Source organism: Phaseolus vulgaris, chromosome 8, assembly GCF_051622355.1.
Source record: "Phaseolus vulgaris cultivar YP4 chromosome 8, ASM5162235v1, whole genome shotgun sequence".
Taxonomy (NCBI): Eukaryota; Viridiplantae; Streptophyta; class Magnoliopsida; order Fabales; family Fabaceae; genus Phaseolus; species Phaseolus vulgaris.
The window spans coordinates 45356064-45374217 of record NC_143505.1 but is presented as its reverse complement, the minus strand read 5'-3'; the positions used below and the strand labels follow the sequence as shown (position 1 = coordinate 45374217).

The 18154-nt window shown below is 34.7% G+C and overlaps 1 protein-coding gene across 1 annotated transcript; it reads right to left on the bottom strand.

The window, feature by feature from the left end:
• Window positions 1–1641: 1641 nt before the first annotated feature.
• LOC137823672 (uncharacterized) lies at window positions 1642–11278 on the bottom strand. Its single transcript, XM_068628896.2, has 4 exons — window positions 10094–11278; window positions 9875–10012; window positions 2126–2365; window positions 1642–2018 (listed from the first exon to the last, which is right to left on the bottom strand). The coding sequence occupies exons 1-4, from the start codon at window positions 10976–10978 to the stop codon at window positions 1920–1922; spliced, it is 1362 nt and encodes a 453-aa protein (XP_068484997.2). The 5' UTR covers window positions 10979–11278; the 3' UTR covers window positions 1642–1919.
• Window positions 11279–18154: the final 6876 nt, after the last annotated feature.

Sequence of the window (18154 nt, the reverse complement as noted above, 5' to 3'; positions counted from 1 at the left end):
ACCTTCCTATGCTACTTCGTACTACACCACACAATCCATTTCTTTTGTTTGTTTTGAAATTGTATCATCATCATCATCTTATGGCAGAAAATAGTGAAACAAAAAATAAATCAGAGAACAGTTAAAACTTATTTTTGTTACGAAATTGCATTTTTGCCATTAAAAATGAATACAGAAGTTTTCCCCCCCTCAAACTACACGACCTTAACAAGTTAGCTTTAAAATGGATTTGTAATTTTTGTCATAGATCTGTAAATAAATAATAATGACTTTCTCTTTTAGTTTCTTGCTTTTCCATAATCTCATCTCTTTCACTTGTCTTCAAATGATAGTGAGTATAGATATACAAGGATGAAAAGACAAGATGATGCAAAGACATGATTTAATTCGAACAACCATCATAGATGCTGTTTTAGCAACAACAAAAAAAGCATGCACAGACAAGTACCATTTCATCTTTTGACATTTTTCTAGTGAACTATCGTTGTTATCAGTATTTGAGCTTAGGTTCCACTTTCAGTTAAACAGATAGTGATTGAACACAATAAAATCAAAATAGGGTAACGAATTTGATGGGAAAGATACGATTTAATTAAATTTAAGGTTGTTCAATTGGATTCAAGAATATAAGATGTATTGAGAATTTAGTTGAGATGGTGGTGGGGACTGGGGTAAGTCCATGCACTGCAACAGTGCAACCTACAATTGTTTTTGAACTTGTAGACAATGTCTTGAAATTGTTTAACATTAAGGATGCTGGTTTTTGGGATGAAAGAGAGGATTAGAAGCGGAAAATATATCCTTAACCTAGAGTGAGAAATGAGTCACCATGAGAGATTGGATTTGATACACATGAGAGATTAATTCTATGAGGACTAGTTTAAACTTTTAAGGATGTTATGAACAACTGAGTTTTTAAGAACTGGTCTAAAATAACCAACTTCCAGTCTCTCAAATCATCAAAATGAGCTTTTTAAAAAACATGAAAATTACTATTTACTTGCAATTGATGAGATAAGTCTAGAGCTCAAAAGCACTTGTATGCAGAACCCATTTGACATCAGAGTAAAACAAGAGGATGCTAGTAATTAATAAGTCATTATTTTATATTTATGTTAGAATAATATGTCTGGTTTGGTATTTTTACTAAGTGTTTAGATATTGTATAAGGATTATTATAACATCCCTCTTGATGCTCCGCTTTTTCTTTGCTAAAAAAAAACTTATGTTTGCTAGCAACTCCGTAAATACAATTTAAATGCCAAACTTATATCAAACTAAAATAAACGCTTGCTATTTTTTTAAATTAGAAATTTATATTATTTATACATAACTATTTAAGAAATTTATTTTTATAAAATGTAACATTGAATCAAATTAGGAAGAGTGAAAGTATAATTCAAACTTGTTCGCAAAATCTAATTTCTTAAACTAAACCCTTACAAAAGTCAATTTGAACCAAATTAGATTAATGGAACAAAAAGGGTCATGAACACTACTATCTTTAACCATAAACTTTACGCATTTATCGCCGTAGCAAAATGCATTACTTATGAAGATTTTACATACCATCAAAGGATGAAACTTATGGACAGATGTAGTTAGTTAGGTTCTGTCGTTGGCCCATGATACACAATCATATATGATTTAACATCTATATTAAATAAACTTAATAGAAAAATCTTCGTTGTCATTACAATTCATACAAGTACAATAATAAATATGTACCATCCCCAGTCCCCACCATGAGTGAATTGAACCAACAGAACATTTTTTTTTTCCTTTTGGAAGATATCAGATATCAATGTTTTTACACCACTTATTATTCGGGGGAGGGAGGTATCCAATGGCTCAGATCATCCTTACAAAGGCTAGACATGGTTTTCCTATTGAGTTAAGAAACTAAGTTCCCTCCATAATCAACTGGCGGAATGTGAAGCTTCGGTAAATGTACTCAAGGAACTTATAAGAGACTCGTACACCTGTATTCCCTTCAGGAATACAGTATCTTTTAAGTGCTGCAAATAACAGAGACGGGAGTTAAAAAATATACTAGAGTAGCACAGTTCATGGGGAATGAAATGAGAAATGCAGAACAACGAAGAATTAAAATAATGATTTAAACCTCGTTGTGATCATGAAGCAAGATGGGAGTATTTTTCATTGGGGAGAAACCGAGTACAGGAATTCCTTTCTGTCTGAGGAATCGTGCATCAGTTGTGGATCCAAGAATTTCAGGACTCGAAAGTTTCTCCTTAACAGATGTGATAGCTTGCTTGAAAACGGACCACCATGGATTGGAATCATTAGTTGCAGTCATTAAGGGGCGTCCCATGTAGTCTCTGATCGGTCCTTTCTCAATAATCTTCCAAATTTGGTTGCACAAAAAACAAGATAAAAATAAATAACAGTCAAGAAATTAATGGCGACAATGGTTTTATGTTTCAACAACCGAGCAACAAGTGGCAATATAAAGGAATAGAATAAGACCACGTAGCATAAAGAAAAAGCTTACAAGCTCTTGTACTATTATTCATGGTGTTCATCATTCAATGCCAAATGGCACTAGAGTGGCTAAAGCAAGAAATCCTATAGTAGGACAGAGAGGTAACGTGATGACAACAATTCTAAAGTTGAGACACCTAAGTATGCGTTTTGGTACTTGTTGTATAGTATTCCCAGAAACATTGCAATTTGCAGTGTTCTGGAACAACTTGAAGCTCATTTTTTATTTATGCGGGCTCACCTTTTCAATGGCTTTGACAAATATTATTCTATTGTAACTGTTTTTCTACTATAGAAAAGTATTCAGTATATAAGAACATAAGTTCATGGACAGTTTATTACAAGAACATTTATTAGGGGCAAAGTGTTAGAATCCATTTGCTAGGCCTTGGACTCTCCAACTATAATACCTAGCTTTTGTGATAAAGCATGAGATTATCAAGGCGTTGGATTATCAGACTACTGTGGCTAGCTCTTGCAGTGTGGTTCTTCTAACATTTTTATCAATTGCTATGAGTTTTGCACAATGCGTGTTAATTGTAAACAAGCGATGCCAACAGTGCAATGCTCATTCGAGACTAGTCAAAGAGTTAGCACATAGCCAACTTAGGCTGCAACCATGAGGTGGGACGATAGGACGCAATCGCTATATGGGACTTCAATCCTACATTAGAAGTATGGGAGTGGGATTTATAAAGCCTTGGACTCTCCAACTATTATAGCTAGCTTTTATGATGGAACTCTCACATGGTTCTTATAATTGAGTTTTATAGTTGATACATCCATATGAAAATATAAACTCTACCTCAGGATACCATATATCTAATAGAAACAAGGCCCCTTGTCTATACTTTGTTTCCATTCATCATGTAAAGTTAGTGGTCTTGTCTTGACCCTATCGTATGAGGGATCCTTGTAGCCTGGAAGACCTCTACGGCAAAAATCATCACAGAAAATGAGGATTTCATACATTGAATGAAATTCCATTGGCACAAAAACTCCAAATCTTTCATATCTACAATAGCCCTTTTCCATCAAATTAAAGAATCTTCAAGGATATTGTGTTGACTTGCTTGTTAGCTTAAGATTTTTCTGGTAGCAGTTTCTTGTGACCCTTTCGTATGCATAACACAGTTCTTAACTAACCACTAATATCCATCTTTTAGTACATGTATTATCTTACTTTTTTTACCCAAGAGATGCATAAAAAAGGAGTGAATTTAAGTAAATGAACCAATGAAACCTTCCGTTCAGTAATCACACACGAGAAGCCAATTTTTGAGCCTTAGATTTTTTTCTCAAGGCTCACTCCTTCATATATAATAGCTGTAAAAAATCAAGAATTGAAATTGAAAAAATATATATTTATATTATGAAATTATTTGGCAATTTTATGACTAATGAAAGTGTTTTGGCACTGTTACTTTCTCTCTTGAGTTTTATATATTTTTAACTCTAACTACTTATTAGTACAGGTTGAAATTAATGCATAGCAATCAATACTAAGCGATTATATATTCAAGATAGTGAACTGAATTAAGTATAGCATCCGTCACACCCACCTAATGCCCTCAGATAACAAAGGGAGGAGCCATTTTCTAACGAGGAAGGGTGTAAATCAACACTAACTCCTTAAGATAACAAAAGATAAAATGTATTATAAACTTGCCTGGGATTTCTTACAAGGAAAAGAAAACTATCATAGAGATAGTGTTACAGAAAAAACTAGTAACAGAATACGAACCAGCCTCAAAGGGAAAGAAGAAAGAGAATAAATTCATCTACATCTCTCCCATAACCGTAAAGGACTATGTACTATTTTCCTCTCCAAATGTAGTCCTTGAAACGTGAATTTGTTATTTTGATTCTCTCACTCACCCTCCTTCCCACATCACACGAATCTTTTGCCACCTGGTCCACTACCTCGCTATCCACATGTGCAACTTTTTGTTTTTCCTCATTTGCCCTCTGCTCATTTCCATTCATGACAGAAGGTTTTCTTAATTATACTTTTTAAGGATAGAAATTTACATCTCTACTGTCACCTCAGAAAATTTCCTCTCACCACAATATTTATGTAGAATTTATAAGGATTAGAAGATTTGGAGAAAACAAAGATTCTAAATAATTACACTGATGAAAAACATAACAAGGTTCTTGTTGCATTCAGTTACAACCAAATTAGAATGTATGTGCTACTGCATGTTCCTTCCTAGGTATGCCAAAGAGATATCCATGTCAACTATGGACAATAGTGGGGGAATATGTTTTGATCCCCTTCAACGACGGGGGATCCAGAAAATTTAAGAGTTGGGGGCAATATTCACTTATATAACTTTAAGGGGGCAATACTCATTTGATAGACATTTTTAAGTACATAAAAACATGGAAATCATTTCTAACTATATACATACATATTATGATATTAGGGTAAGAGAAATTTAAAACTTTGTGGGAGCAACTGCCCCCAAAGTCTATAGAATAATAGATCTGTCCTTGGTCCCCTTCATAGTTATAGATCAGGTGCTGACATTGTGATGAAGATGATGATGATGGAGAGGATGATGTCATTAGAGGATTGGGCATAGAAACTTAACATTTGTCCATTTCTAATTATTTAATTTCTATGACTTTAACAATTTATGTTCTGTAATACTTGTATCATTGTATGAACTTATTTATTTGAGGTACTTTGAACTTGTATAATTGCTATTCACTACTAAATGTAGTTATTTTAGTATTGGAGACTTATATTTTTTTAACTATTATGCTTAATTATGTTATTGAAATATTGAATTACTATGTTATTTGAATAAATTATTATGTTTTCATTTGAAGTAAAACCCTTACGAGTTTACCAAGCACCCACAAGTTTATGTAAACTCTGGAGTTTGATAACCTTGGTGACATTTAGCAGCCAACCAGTCCCAAAAATGCTATAGTGGGATGGCCATTACATATAGGCACAAATTTGAAATTAAAAAAAATTCTATTATACAAACAGAAACGTAGCTTACTTCCAATATGAGACTTGAGTCTTATGCCTTAGTATCCTACCAATATTCTAAGATGCATTCTAACAGTGGAAAAAAATAGAAAAAATAGATGAAATATATTTCTGAGATATCTTACAAATGTGATTATAGTCTCTATTTATAGACTGTTTTACAACCTAATTAAGGAAAGAAATAATAGGTAATGAAAGCAAGAAATAATGGGTGTTTAAAGCTGTACAAATCAAATCACTAACAAATCTATCTTAATAAATATAAAATGGAATATGCACTTAATTATAACATAATTCTCCTGATTATGCAACACTCCCCCTCAAGTTGGTGAATGTATATCTATTATTCCCAACTTGCAAGTAAGATCTTCAAATTGTTTTGTGGGAAGTCCCTTAGTAAACATTTCTGCCAATTGGAGTCTTGAAGGGATGTACTCAGTGGCTATAAGACCATCATCCGACTTCTCTTTAATAAAGTGTCGGTCTATCTCTATGTGCTTTGTTTGATCATGTTGAACCGGATTGTGTGCAATACTGATAGCGGACTTTTATCACACGCCAAACCCATAGGAGCTTCATATTTTATTTTTAGGTCATCAAGTATGATCTTCATCCATAAGAGTTCACACACCCCTTGAGCCATGGCTCTAAATTCTGCCTCTGCACTTGATCTTGCAACTACATTTTGCTTCTTGCTCCTCCATGTCACCAGATTTCCACCCAAGAACATGCAGTAGCCTGTGGTGGATCTCCTATCAACAATCGATCTTGCATAGTCAGCATCAGTATATACTTTCATGGATAAGTTTTCCCCCTTTTTGAATAGCAATCCTTTTCCTGGAGAGGCTTTTAAGTACTGAATAATTTTATCTACCGCCTGCAAGTGTCTTTCTCTTGGATCATGCATAAATTGACTAACCACACTAACTGCATAGGCTATATCTGGCCTAGTGTGTGAAAGATAAATGAGTTTTCCCACAAGTCTTTGATATTGTGTCTTCTCCACTTTTGGGTTTTCCTCATCATTCTCAATCCTATGATTTTGCTCTATTGGCACTCCAGTGGGCTTACAACCCAACTTACCAATCTCTTTGAGAAGATCAAGGATGTATTTCCTTTGAGAAATAAAGATGCCCTGTCTCGAGTAAGCAACCTCTATCCCAAGGAAGTACTTCAGCTTCCCAAGATCCTTCATTTCAAATTGAGCAGCTAGTCTCTCCCTAAAATTTTGTTTTTCAATCTCATCATCACCTGTAATAATCATATCATCTACATAAACCAAAAGTATAGTGAGTTTACCATTCTGAGAATGTTTTATAAACAGAGTATGGTCACCTTGGCTTTGTCGGTATCCCAAAGATACCATAGCTTGAGTAAACCTTCCAAACCAAGCACGAGGTGATTGTTTAAGACCATATAGGGCCTTCTTAAGTCTGCACGCCTTATTCCCTTCATTAATAATACCATAACCAGGTGGAATCTCCATGTACACTTCTTCCTCCAAGCTTCCATGCAAGAAGGCATTTTTAACATCAAATTGATGCATTGCCCAACCAAAGTGTGCTGCCAGGGAGAGAATAATCCTGACGGTATTCATTTTTGCCACTGGAGCAAAAGTCTCCTCATAATCGATCCCATAGGTTTGAGTGTACCCTTTTACAACCAACCTTGCTTTATACCGATCCAGTGTGCCATCAGACTTATACTTAACTGTGTATATCCACCTACAACCCACTGCTTTCTTATCTTTTGGTGTCTTTACAATCTCCCAAGTCTCATTCCTTTCTAACGCGCTCATTTCTTCATTCATGGCTCGAATCCAGTTCTCATCTTTTAAGGCTTCTTGTACCGATGTAGGGATTTTGATAGAATCAATAGCTAAAAGAAAACTCTGGTGCTGCATAGAAAGTTTTTCTGTAGACACAAATTGGGATATAGGATATTTGGCACAAGATCTTTTTTCTTTTCTCAAGGCAATAGGTAAATCATTTAGGTTAGGTTCAAAAGCAGTATTTAAGGTGTCCTCAAGAGTCTCACTGGTAAGAGTTCTTACCTCCGGTTCAGACAATTGAAGTTGCTGTTCGACTAAGACGGGTTCTTGTTGCCTTCGCTGATATTGTTTTCCAAAATATTTGTCGTCATTATTCTTCTCTGGTAATGATGTTGGTGCAGGGTCTTTGTCATCCTCCCTAAGAACGAAATCCTGCAACAAAGGAAAAGGTGGCAACTCAAGGTCCTCAGCTTCTTGAATACTCTCCCCCTGAAGCTGAGAACTAGGAAAGAAAGACTCTGTTTCATGGAAGGTGACATCTTTGGAAATATAAACTTTACGACTTTGAGGATGATAACATTTGTACCCCTTTTTGTTGGGGGCATAACCGATGAAGACACATTTGATGGCGCGAGGATCTAACTTACCCCGATAAGGACTATGAACATGGACAAAAGCAGGACAACCAAAGACACAATTCTGAAGACTATTCAACATGGTATCAGAGCCATTTCGAGCCTATCCTAGCGAGTATTTGTTGGGCCTATCCTGCCACCCGCTATCGGGCCGCTATCAGACCACCCATAATATATAGTCTCACGCACGAGTTGGCAGTCTCGGCGTGAGGGGGGTGTGTTGGAGATCCCACATCGACTAGAGATTAGAGCCTTTCATTGTATATATGTGGGTGCAATCCTCATCCCTATGAGCCGGTTTTATGAGGTTGAGTTAGGCTTAAAACGTACTTCTTAACACTTACTAAAACTTGGTAAGAAGGTTGATGCTAAGTGAACTACAATTTAGGGGAGGGGGTTAGAATATTAGTATTATTATTGATGTTATGCTAGCTAGTTAGTAGAAACAGAAGTATTTGATTAGCGTTTTGTATCACAGCATCAAACACATGTATAACTTTCTTCCTTTCCACCCAAATCTGAACCAATCATCAAATTTCATCAAGGTGCATCTAGAAGCAAGATTGAAACACACACACATATATATGTATATATATATATATATATATTAATTTGGTATGCAAAAGTCTTAAAAGAATACATAAATACATTAATGCAGTACTATGTCTTTTTTCATGGGTTTAGCCCAACCAGCAGATCCCCCAATCCCAACGGCAGTTCCTTACTTCCAACCGACACAAATTCAATAAAACACATAATAATGTTCAGACTTCAGAGCCTATTGTTTCTTAACTTCCAACAGAAAAGGATTATTACACTAATAAACGTCATAAAAGAGTTAAATCTTTAATACAAGCATAAAAAAAAATGCTTGTATACAAACCCTTCAAACTTTTATTTAGCCCTACCTAGGGAGTGATTAGCCAGTATTTTGAAGATTAGCTACCAATGATAAACAGTCATGCTATACTGCTAAGTATCTCTATACATCCTTTTGACCAGTGTTATCGATATCAGATAACGGATCATATTGGAGACTCCAGAAATCCTTTATAAAGTTATTTGACGGACCTAGTTATAAACCCTAGACATCAAATGAAGAGCTATATTGCAGCCAACAGGAATAGAATGAGTCTGTTTACTTTTACTTCATTTCCTGTTTTCAATTTTCAATTACAAAATTATCATATTGTTTGCAAAGATTTGTGCAGAAAGTAGAGAAAACAAAAAAATGTTTCCAATTTTCATATGAAAATCTTTGAGAACAGGAAATAGATTGAAAATGAAAACTGAAAGTAACTAAAAAGTAACAACACAAAATAAAAATCAAAGGTAAACAAGCCTTAAATACATAGCAAATGTTTTCATCTTCTGCATGATGCAACAATACAAGATTACAGCACCAGAACTATGTCTTAGTACCCAAGCAAGGGAAATCCAAATTCATGCCAGAACAAGGCAGCAGTACACAAGCAAGGGATCTAAATTCCTACTAGAACAAAAACTACAGCCAATGACAACATACAAACTGGCCATGATGTGTCTGTTTTCCCGTTTGAATGATAATCAACAGATCTTTCCCACTTTTCCGAAATCACAAATGTAGAAGGAACTAAGATGGTGGATTGTCGTTCAGTTAGAAGCAACTAAATAACAAACAAACTAGTTGATACCTGAAACTAACAGAAGCATTGCTCTTAAAAATATATTAAACTTAACTGGCACCAAATATCTTACAGGAAAATCAGGATCTTTGCCTTGCAGCCTACTTTGGTAATAAGGATAATGACTCATTAGTCCAATCCTAGTGAATCAACGCATCTCCTATTTCGAATTAAAAGCCAATTTTCTTCACCACGTTTAAACAATCAACCCAGTTTCATTTTCCAGCTTACATCCCAATCAGGCAAATATCCAAAAGGTAAATAAGATTTTTTTTTTCATAAAAAATCTCACCTCATAGGACATATTCCTAACAGCAGGCGCCCATTCCAGTGCAATTCTCCTCCTCATCTCGTCCGGGTCCGTCGTCGGCGTCAGCCTAAGATCAAAACCAGCCTCCGCCTCCGAAGGTTGCACATTCATCGCAAACCCCTGCACAAAAAAACATCAGTAATTCCAAAACCACGTTCAATCAAATCAAAACCAAGCCAGACCAAGCAATCCCAAACTCACATCATCAGAAGGAACACCAGCCTTAACATAAACCGTATTCACCGACACAACCTCGGCGTTCAGCGCTTTCCCAGCCTTAACCACGTCAAACTGGCTCTCCCTGAACCTACTCACAACCTCCAAACTCTCCATCAGATTCTCCATCGCACTTCCATCGTACATCCTCGCCCCGTGCCCGGGCGCTCCCTTGGCCCGGATCTTCACGTTCCACGGAACCCTATCCGCGTAGAAAACCCTAAATTCGTCGCCGGGCGAGGCCTGCCCCTCGTCGAGCGCGAAGCCAACGTTGAGGCGGAGGAAGTCATCGGACTCGATGAACTTCGCGAAGCCGTCCAAGCCGCCTATCTCTTCGTCGGGGACGAGGGAAATGTGGACGGAGCGGAGAGGGGAGAAGGCGTGGGCCTTGAGGTTGCGGATGGCCTCGAGGTACTGGATGGCGATGCATTTGTCGTCCTGGGCGCCGCGGGCGAAGACGTTGCCGTCGGAGGTGCGGTGGGCAGAGAAGGGAGGGTGGAGCCATTTGGCGGGCTCGGCGGGGACGGAGTCGAGGTGGGAGTTGAGTAGGAGGGAGGGGAGGGAGGGGTTTGAGCCGGGCCAGGTGAGGAGGAGGAGGGGCTTTCCTGGGGTGAACTCGATGGTGTTGGAGGTGAGGCCCAAGGAATGGGCCTGGGCTTTGAGGAAGGAGACTGCGGAGTAGTAGTCAGGGGTGGGGTGGGCCGTGTTGATGCGGAGGTAGCGCTGGAAGCGGGTGATGGGAGTGTCTTCTTGTTGCTGTTGTTCGTGACTTTGGGTTGCCGTTGCGGTGAGGAGGAGCGAGGAGAATAGGAGTATTAGATGGAAGAGTGAGAAAGCGAGACTGCCACAGTGAAAGCATGGAGTAGCCATTGACACGGGACAAAGCAAGTCAACTCAGTTCCACTGATACACTTTGGTGGATTTGTATTACCTTACAATCAAGTAATCGTTTAACTCAATGCTCACTCAATGTACACAAAAGCTATCCTACATGTTTTGGTCACATTAGAAATAGAATATTCATCATTTGTGTGTTTTACATACAGTTAGCACTCTTCATTTTTCCATCCTATTTGAGACCTTAGTTATTACTCATTAACCTTTCCACTCATCAGATATATCATGGATCACATCCACACCAGACATCAAATATTTGGACTATTAGATCCTAAGTTAAGGTTCAAAGGACCTTTCGCATAAATCTTATATTTAAGAAAGGATCAAGAGTAACTGACCAATATGCAAAATTCTTAGGTAGCTAACTTAAAGGTCAAAGTCTATGATTAAGTAATATTTTGTCCTGTAAAACTTATTATTTCCAAAAAAAAAAAAAAACTAAAGATAGATGTTTGAACTTATAAATAGATCCTTAAAGCGACCTTTCCAGAATTTAAAGAAGATTAGTTTTAGGAATTTTAACTAAAATATTGAGAACAAAAATAACTTTTTGAACTTATACCCTTAAGTTACCATTTCGGAAATCCAATACAAATTTTCTTTTTTCACATTTGATTCCTGCACTCAATTATTTTAGGTCTTCACTCAATCAGCTTTTGAAATTCTAAAATTGCTCTTTATTTTAAAATTAAAAATTAAAATATAGATTTTGAAAAAGAAAAAATACAAAATAAAATTGAAAAACTAAAATCTTGTTTAAAAAAACAATTTCAAAATCCAAAAACTACATTAAAAAAATAAATTCTAGAAAACAAAACCTGAAAATATTTTAATTCCAGATAATTACTAAGAATATTTTGGTTATTTCACCTCAGTATTCATTATTTTTATAAAAATAATAAAATTACATTGATAATTTTGAGGGCTATTTCTTCTTGCACTCCATAATTTATTATTGTAACTCATACTTCTTAAAATACTAAAAATACTATCTTTTTATTAATGATTTTCATTTCAGAATGGGTGATTCGGAAAAATTCTAAATTATAGAATTTGGTTTAGATTCTATAATCTAAAATGAGTTCCTTTATAAAATACATTAAAGGTTATAGAATTCGAAAGATATTTCCATATCACAAAATTTTCAGATTCAGGAATATCTTTCAGATTTCGTAATTCGAAATGTACTTTTTTAAGAAAAAATATATATTTTAGATTGTATAATTTGAAAGGTATTTTCAGATCTAGAAATACCTGTTGGATTGTAAAATTCAGAAGGTGTAAATAGAAAAAAATACATATTTTCAAATTGTAGAATCCGAAATGTAATTTTTATAAACAAAAAGGTCTTTGCCTGACCTATGAGGTGTCATGATAAGTTATGGAGATGCGAAAAGAAACAACCCATTTTGAGTACTCGAGCCCATAACCTTACTATATATTAATAAATACGATACTCTATGTACTTAAGCCTATCATACCAAAAAACCTTGCATCAAGTATGTACGAAAGCTTATACCTACCACAATTCTTACAACAAAACTTTGAGCTACACACATTTATACCATATTACAATACCTTTTGCCCTCGTCCCCACAAAAAATCAATAACCTTGTCAATACAAAAGATTGAATATGTTCAAGAGATCAGTCTAATAAACAATACATATTTTAGTTTTAAATCTCCATTATAGCGTTTATATACCAACAATTTGTTGGTTCCATTACAATATTTTACTTACTCTCTATACATGTGTTTTAAACAATCCAAAAATCTGATATCTACTAACGACGAAGATCTCTCTATTCTGATATCATGTTTTGTGGTCTTATAATCTAGTTATGGTGATGTTTTAGGAACTTATTTTGTTGAATATGTTATTTAAATTAGTTTATAACAAAATTTGAAGACTCCATCTAATCTTTTTATTTGTAACAAAATACACGAGTAATGAATGATAGTAACAACCGTTAAATCTAGAACTTCTCAGATTATATATCTAAAGGATGAGTTTTTATCTTTTATTGGGATTTAAAAACACATAAAGTACATTAACCTTGAATCACTTGGAAGTAGGTCGAACCTTTGTTGCTTTCAACATCCATAGGAAAAAGATGATAATGATTGTTGTTATGGTTTCGTTACAAATTGCTAGAGAAAGGTATTGGATTATAAATTTCACCATTAATAATCATTTGTTAGTATCACTCACATGAGGTTGTTGGGATTGATATAGGTTACAAGGTTTTTCTTTGATGGTCTACAAAGTTGTGAATCATGCGGGAAAAGAAACTGGCTTAATTCTTTAGTTGGATTATTGTGTTTTGGCATCTGTTGGTCTTCTTTTGTTATATATATGTTTAGGTTGTTTAGCAGTATTAACTATTTTGCACCAATTTAACACTTATTGTGATAGAAACTTATCCTTCTAAAATCTTGATGTTAGGTTTGAATTCATAAATTAAGGAAATTTAATTACGATAATATTATAATATAGTTCAAATATTGGGAATATATATATATATATATATATATATATATTAAAAAGTTGTTTGGGGCTGTGCATTTTAAGTAAACTTTAAAATGTTTGCTAAGTAATGTTGAACAAGTGCTTTGATGTCTCCAAATCTATATGGATTGCTTGAAGGCTGGTTGTAACTTGTGTGTGTAAGTTCTGAGTAGTTTGAATTTGTAATTCCACTCTTAGTTAGGATTCAAAGTTGGTTTAAATCAAATCCTTTTCAAAAAAAAGTTTTACAAAGAAGTGGAAAAACAACCAGTTGTTTTATCGTTTCAATCGGTTGTTTAACACTTAGTGTTTTTGAAACAGGTTTTGACAAAGCTTGAAATTGGTTGACTTTGCTGTCAAGCCAATTCAATCAGTTGTTTCGACAATTCAACCAATTGTTTTTTAAAATCCTTAACAGAATTTGTTAAGTTTCGTAAATATGTTTTAATTGATTCAAAATGCTTTGGCTCCTTCATTAAATGTTTTTAACTTTTTAACTGCCTTTTGGAGTTTAAATAGTTGGTTTCACGCTCCTGGGAGTAATGATATCAGATTAATCTTTTGAAATCAGTTTTATCCAAGATATACATCAAGCTTTGATTGAACTTGTCTAAGAGTGGAATAAGACTGTTGTGTAATTTTTTGTAATTCAATCTGTATCAGGTGTGATCTTTCCTTATTCTTTCTTGATCTGTATTTATGTAAAGAATTATGTTTCACAGAGTTAGAGGTTGTTCTGATCTGTGGTGTGTTGTATTGCCAAAGGAAGTGTGTGTCTTGAGGGGTTCAAGATCACTTCTTTGGTGTGTGTGGTTTGTAATCTGTGGTTGATTACATAGTGGAATACTAGTTGTTTATGGTGACTGGATGTAGCTCTTGGTGTAAGAGTGAACCAGTATAAATTTGTTTGTGTGATTCTCTCTTTCCCTAATCTCAATTATATCTGTTTTAATAAGTTTTTTTTGCATAGTTCCACTTAGCGCAAGCCAAATATGCTCAACATATATCGTATCCGCTCCATGTAAGCCAAGTTTGCTCAGCATATGCCAGCTTGGCTTAGCCATTTTCAACATTGCACCAAAATTGTCTCTGGAACAAATCCAGTGAGCTATAATATCTTTTATAACTTTTTTTTCTAAATTCTTACTTGTTAGAATTGTAGGCCTAAAACAAGACGGAGGAGGGGGGGTGAATTGTTTTTTAACGTTTTTTGCAAACTTTGAAGGTATGGAGAAAGCCAATGAAGAATCAAAGCCAAAGGAATGAAAATGCTCAAGTTACAAAACTGTTTTAGTTGATTTCCAAAAAATTAACCGGTTGTTTATACGATTCGACCGGTTGTTTTTGTCAACAGTTTATAAAAGGAAGGTAGCAATCTTCCTTCTATATTGTGACAATGATGTAGCAAGGAAAATAGAAGTCAATCTTGTGTTTCATGAGCAAACTAAAAACATTGAAACAGACTGTCACATTGTTAGAGAAAAACTTACAGAGTTGGGTCTTATTAACATTTGCTCCCTAGTTTGTGGGGTACCAAAGAGTAATAACATAAGAACTAAAACTATGATAATTTTATTAAAGGAAAGAAAATTACAATACCCATCTCCTTAAATCTAAGGAGAAAACAATATCACCATCTCCTCGAAATAGGAAAAGATAAGTACTGGAAGAGCCTTAAAGGAAAAACTATTTTTCCTTTCATATTTTTTTTTCTTAAGCACTAAAGTAGTAGAAAAGAATAAGCAAATGCTTTAGGTGTGTCTTACTAAAAAAATAGTGTGCTTCTTTTTTAATAAGGAAGGTAAGTACATAAGTAATTTTCCCTAATGAGGGACTTTTGTCCCATTCTCTCACTTAAAGATTTTGATTAAATTAATTAAATTATCACACCATGATTTATTCTTTATCATCCATGCTACTTATTATTGAAATCAAAGCTTTGATGTCTCCAAATCCATGAAAATTGCTTGAATACTAGGTTGTTGCTTGTGGGCATGGGTTCTAGGTAGATTAGAATTTTTCAATCCACTCTTTGCTTCATCCAAAAATGAATCAATCAAGTTCTTTCAAAAGAGATGTGTTTTTCAAAGTAGTGAAATACAACTTGTTGATTTATCGTTTAAATCGGTTGTTTTACAACTGGTGGTTTTGAAAAGGATTTGAAAAAGATGAAATTGGCTGACCTCAAAGTTAGAACCAATTCAATCGGTTGAATCGAGCTTTCAATTGATTGTTTTTTAAAAATCTTAACAAAATTGTTTAAGTCTGTTAAATCTGCTTTCATGATTCAAATCGATTTTGGCCCCTGATTAAAAGTCAAAAACGACTATTTTTTAGGCTATATAACTAGTGCTCATATCTCTAAAATGTAAGAGAGATCATATTACCAAAAAGATTAAAAATTTTCCAAGATTGCAAGATTGCTTTGCTTTGGTTAAGAGTGGAATAGGAACTGTTGTAATCCTTTTGTATTAGGTGTGATCTTTCTTGTTCTTACTTGTATTTCAATTCATATTTATTAAACTTGAAAGGTACTAGTATCTACAGTCAGAGGGTGTTCTGACCTATAGCGTTTGTGTTTCAAAGAGGGTGAGTGTTCTTGAAGGGTTCAAGATCACATCTTTGGTGTTTGTGTTGTGTAATCTGTGGTTGATTACCTAATGGAATACCCAGGGGTTTTTGGGGGACTGGATGTAGCTCAGGTTAAGAGTGAACCGATATAAACATTGTGTGTGTGAATCTCTCTGTCCCTCACTGCTTTAAAACTGTTTGATCTGTGTTTTTGTAAAGTGCTGATAAAAACAATCGGTTGATTCGCATAAACAACCGATTGATTTTCTGGACTGATTGCTTATTTTGTGATTCTGCATTAATCTTCATTCTTGTCCAGTATTTTCGAAAATCTTTCATTAAAAAATTCACCCCCTCTTGTTTAAAGTCTTTAATTCTAACAATTGGTATCAAGAGCTAGGTGCTTGAAAGTTACTCAAGGTTTTGATTCAAATTTTTTTTATATGGATGATAAACTACCCTTTGGGGAGGGTGCTTCTATAAATAGACAACCTCTGTAATGTGGTGTAAACTATGAATTTTGGAAATTTAGAATGATTTTTTTTGTAGAATAAACATATAAAGGGATATGGGATGCTATTGAAAATTGTCATTTTATTCCAAAAACAGAAAAAAGATGATGTGTGTTGAAAAACATTGGTCTTAATGGACGGAGTCAGATAGCAAGAAAGCTAAACACCTAATACATTTTGTGATGTATAATACTACTGTCATAAGAGTTAAACACTTAAATATTGAAACTCTTATTTCTCACTATGTGTACTTGATTCATTATGATTTGATGAGACATTGATTGAATTGTTTCTCTTGTGCACATCTGTTGTGAAATATATCTCTACTTTATGTTTTAAGAAATCATCAAAATGTTTGTTTAACATTGCCATTTTTTTTTTAATTTGGAAAGATTTTTTCAGGTGCAGAAAAAAACCGATAGTTTTTATGAAACAACCGATTGTTTTCTCTCTGTCAGTTTGTTTTAAAGCAGTTTTGATACCTTTTCCTTTGGTACAATTATTTCTCTTAATTCCAAACAGTATTGGGTCAAAGTTGCATTTATTATTGCTTTGAAAATAACCTGATTGGAAGTTATTTTTGATCTTAGAGGGAATATATTCTATAACTATTGGAAATTTAAGAGCTTTTATGACTAGTTAATTCTCCATGTGTTGGTCATGTGAATTTTGGTCAATGGCTGACGTGGGTCAGTTATTCTCTGAACAAATTCTTCTTTCTGATGAAATCAACCCACTAAAAGCCAAACTATGTAACTACTTTTACTGCTATATAACCATATTTGCGCAATTGTTTTTTCTTCACAGAATCAACTCATTGATTACTCTTTTGCCTTCATATCAAATATGTTGTCTTCCTCTCTCTACTTCTGTTATCTCCTTCTTCCTCCATGGATTCCACACCTCCTTCCTCTAAAAGGATGAAAACACGTGGAATAAAGAGGGGTGGGCGCTTAAAGGATGGTTATCGGGAGAGGATGAGAAAATTGAGAAGTATCTCCATGAAACAAATAGGAAGATGATCAACAATCCAGAACTTGTCACTTTCAACTGGTTGAAGGAACAGAAACTCATGGAAGTGAAGAGTCTTCTGAAGGAACAAATGCTGAAAAGGTTCCTTGAAATGTTTGGGAACATCTATCCAGATTTGATAAGAGTCTTCTACACCAATTTCCAAATCATTAGTGACAATATTTGTTCACATGTGAAAGGGGTGGACATGGACATCACTCATGAAGTCTGGACTGCAATTACTGGTTTAAAACATGATGGGTTGTGGATCAATAAATGAAATATAGGTGTTGTTGAAGAATTCAACAAGATGCAGTTTTACATGAGCTGCTTAAAGAATCCTCAATCAAGAGTAAGAAACTTCTTTGTGGGTGGATGGAAACTGAATGAAAGGCTCATTGCCTTCATTATCTCATGGATGCTAACCCCAAAAGGCAACAATCATTCAATGCTAACATAAGAGGACCTTGTGCTCATCTATTGTATTATGAACAAAGTGAAAGTTAACTGGATTCACATCATCAAGGAGCATATGCAAAAGTATAT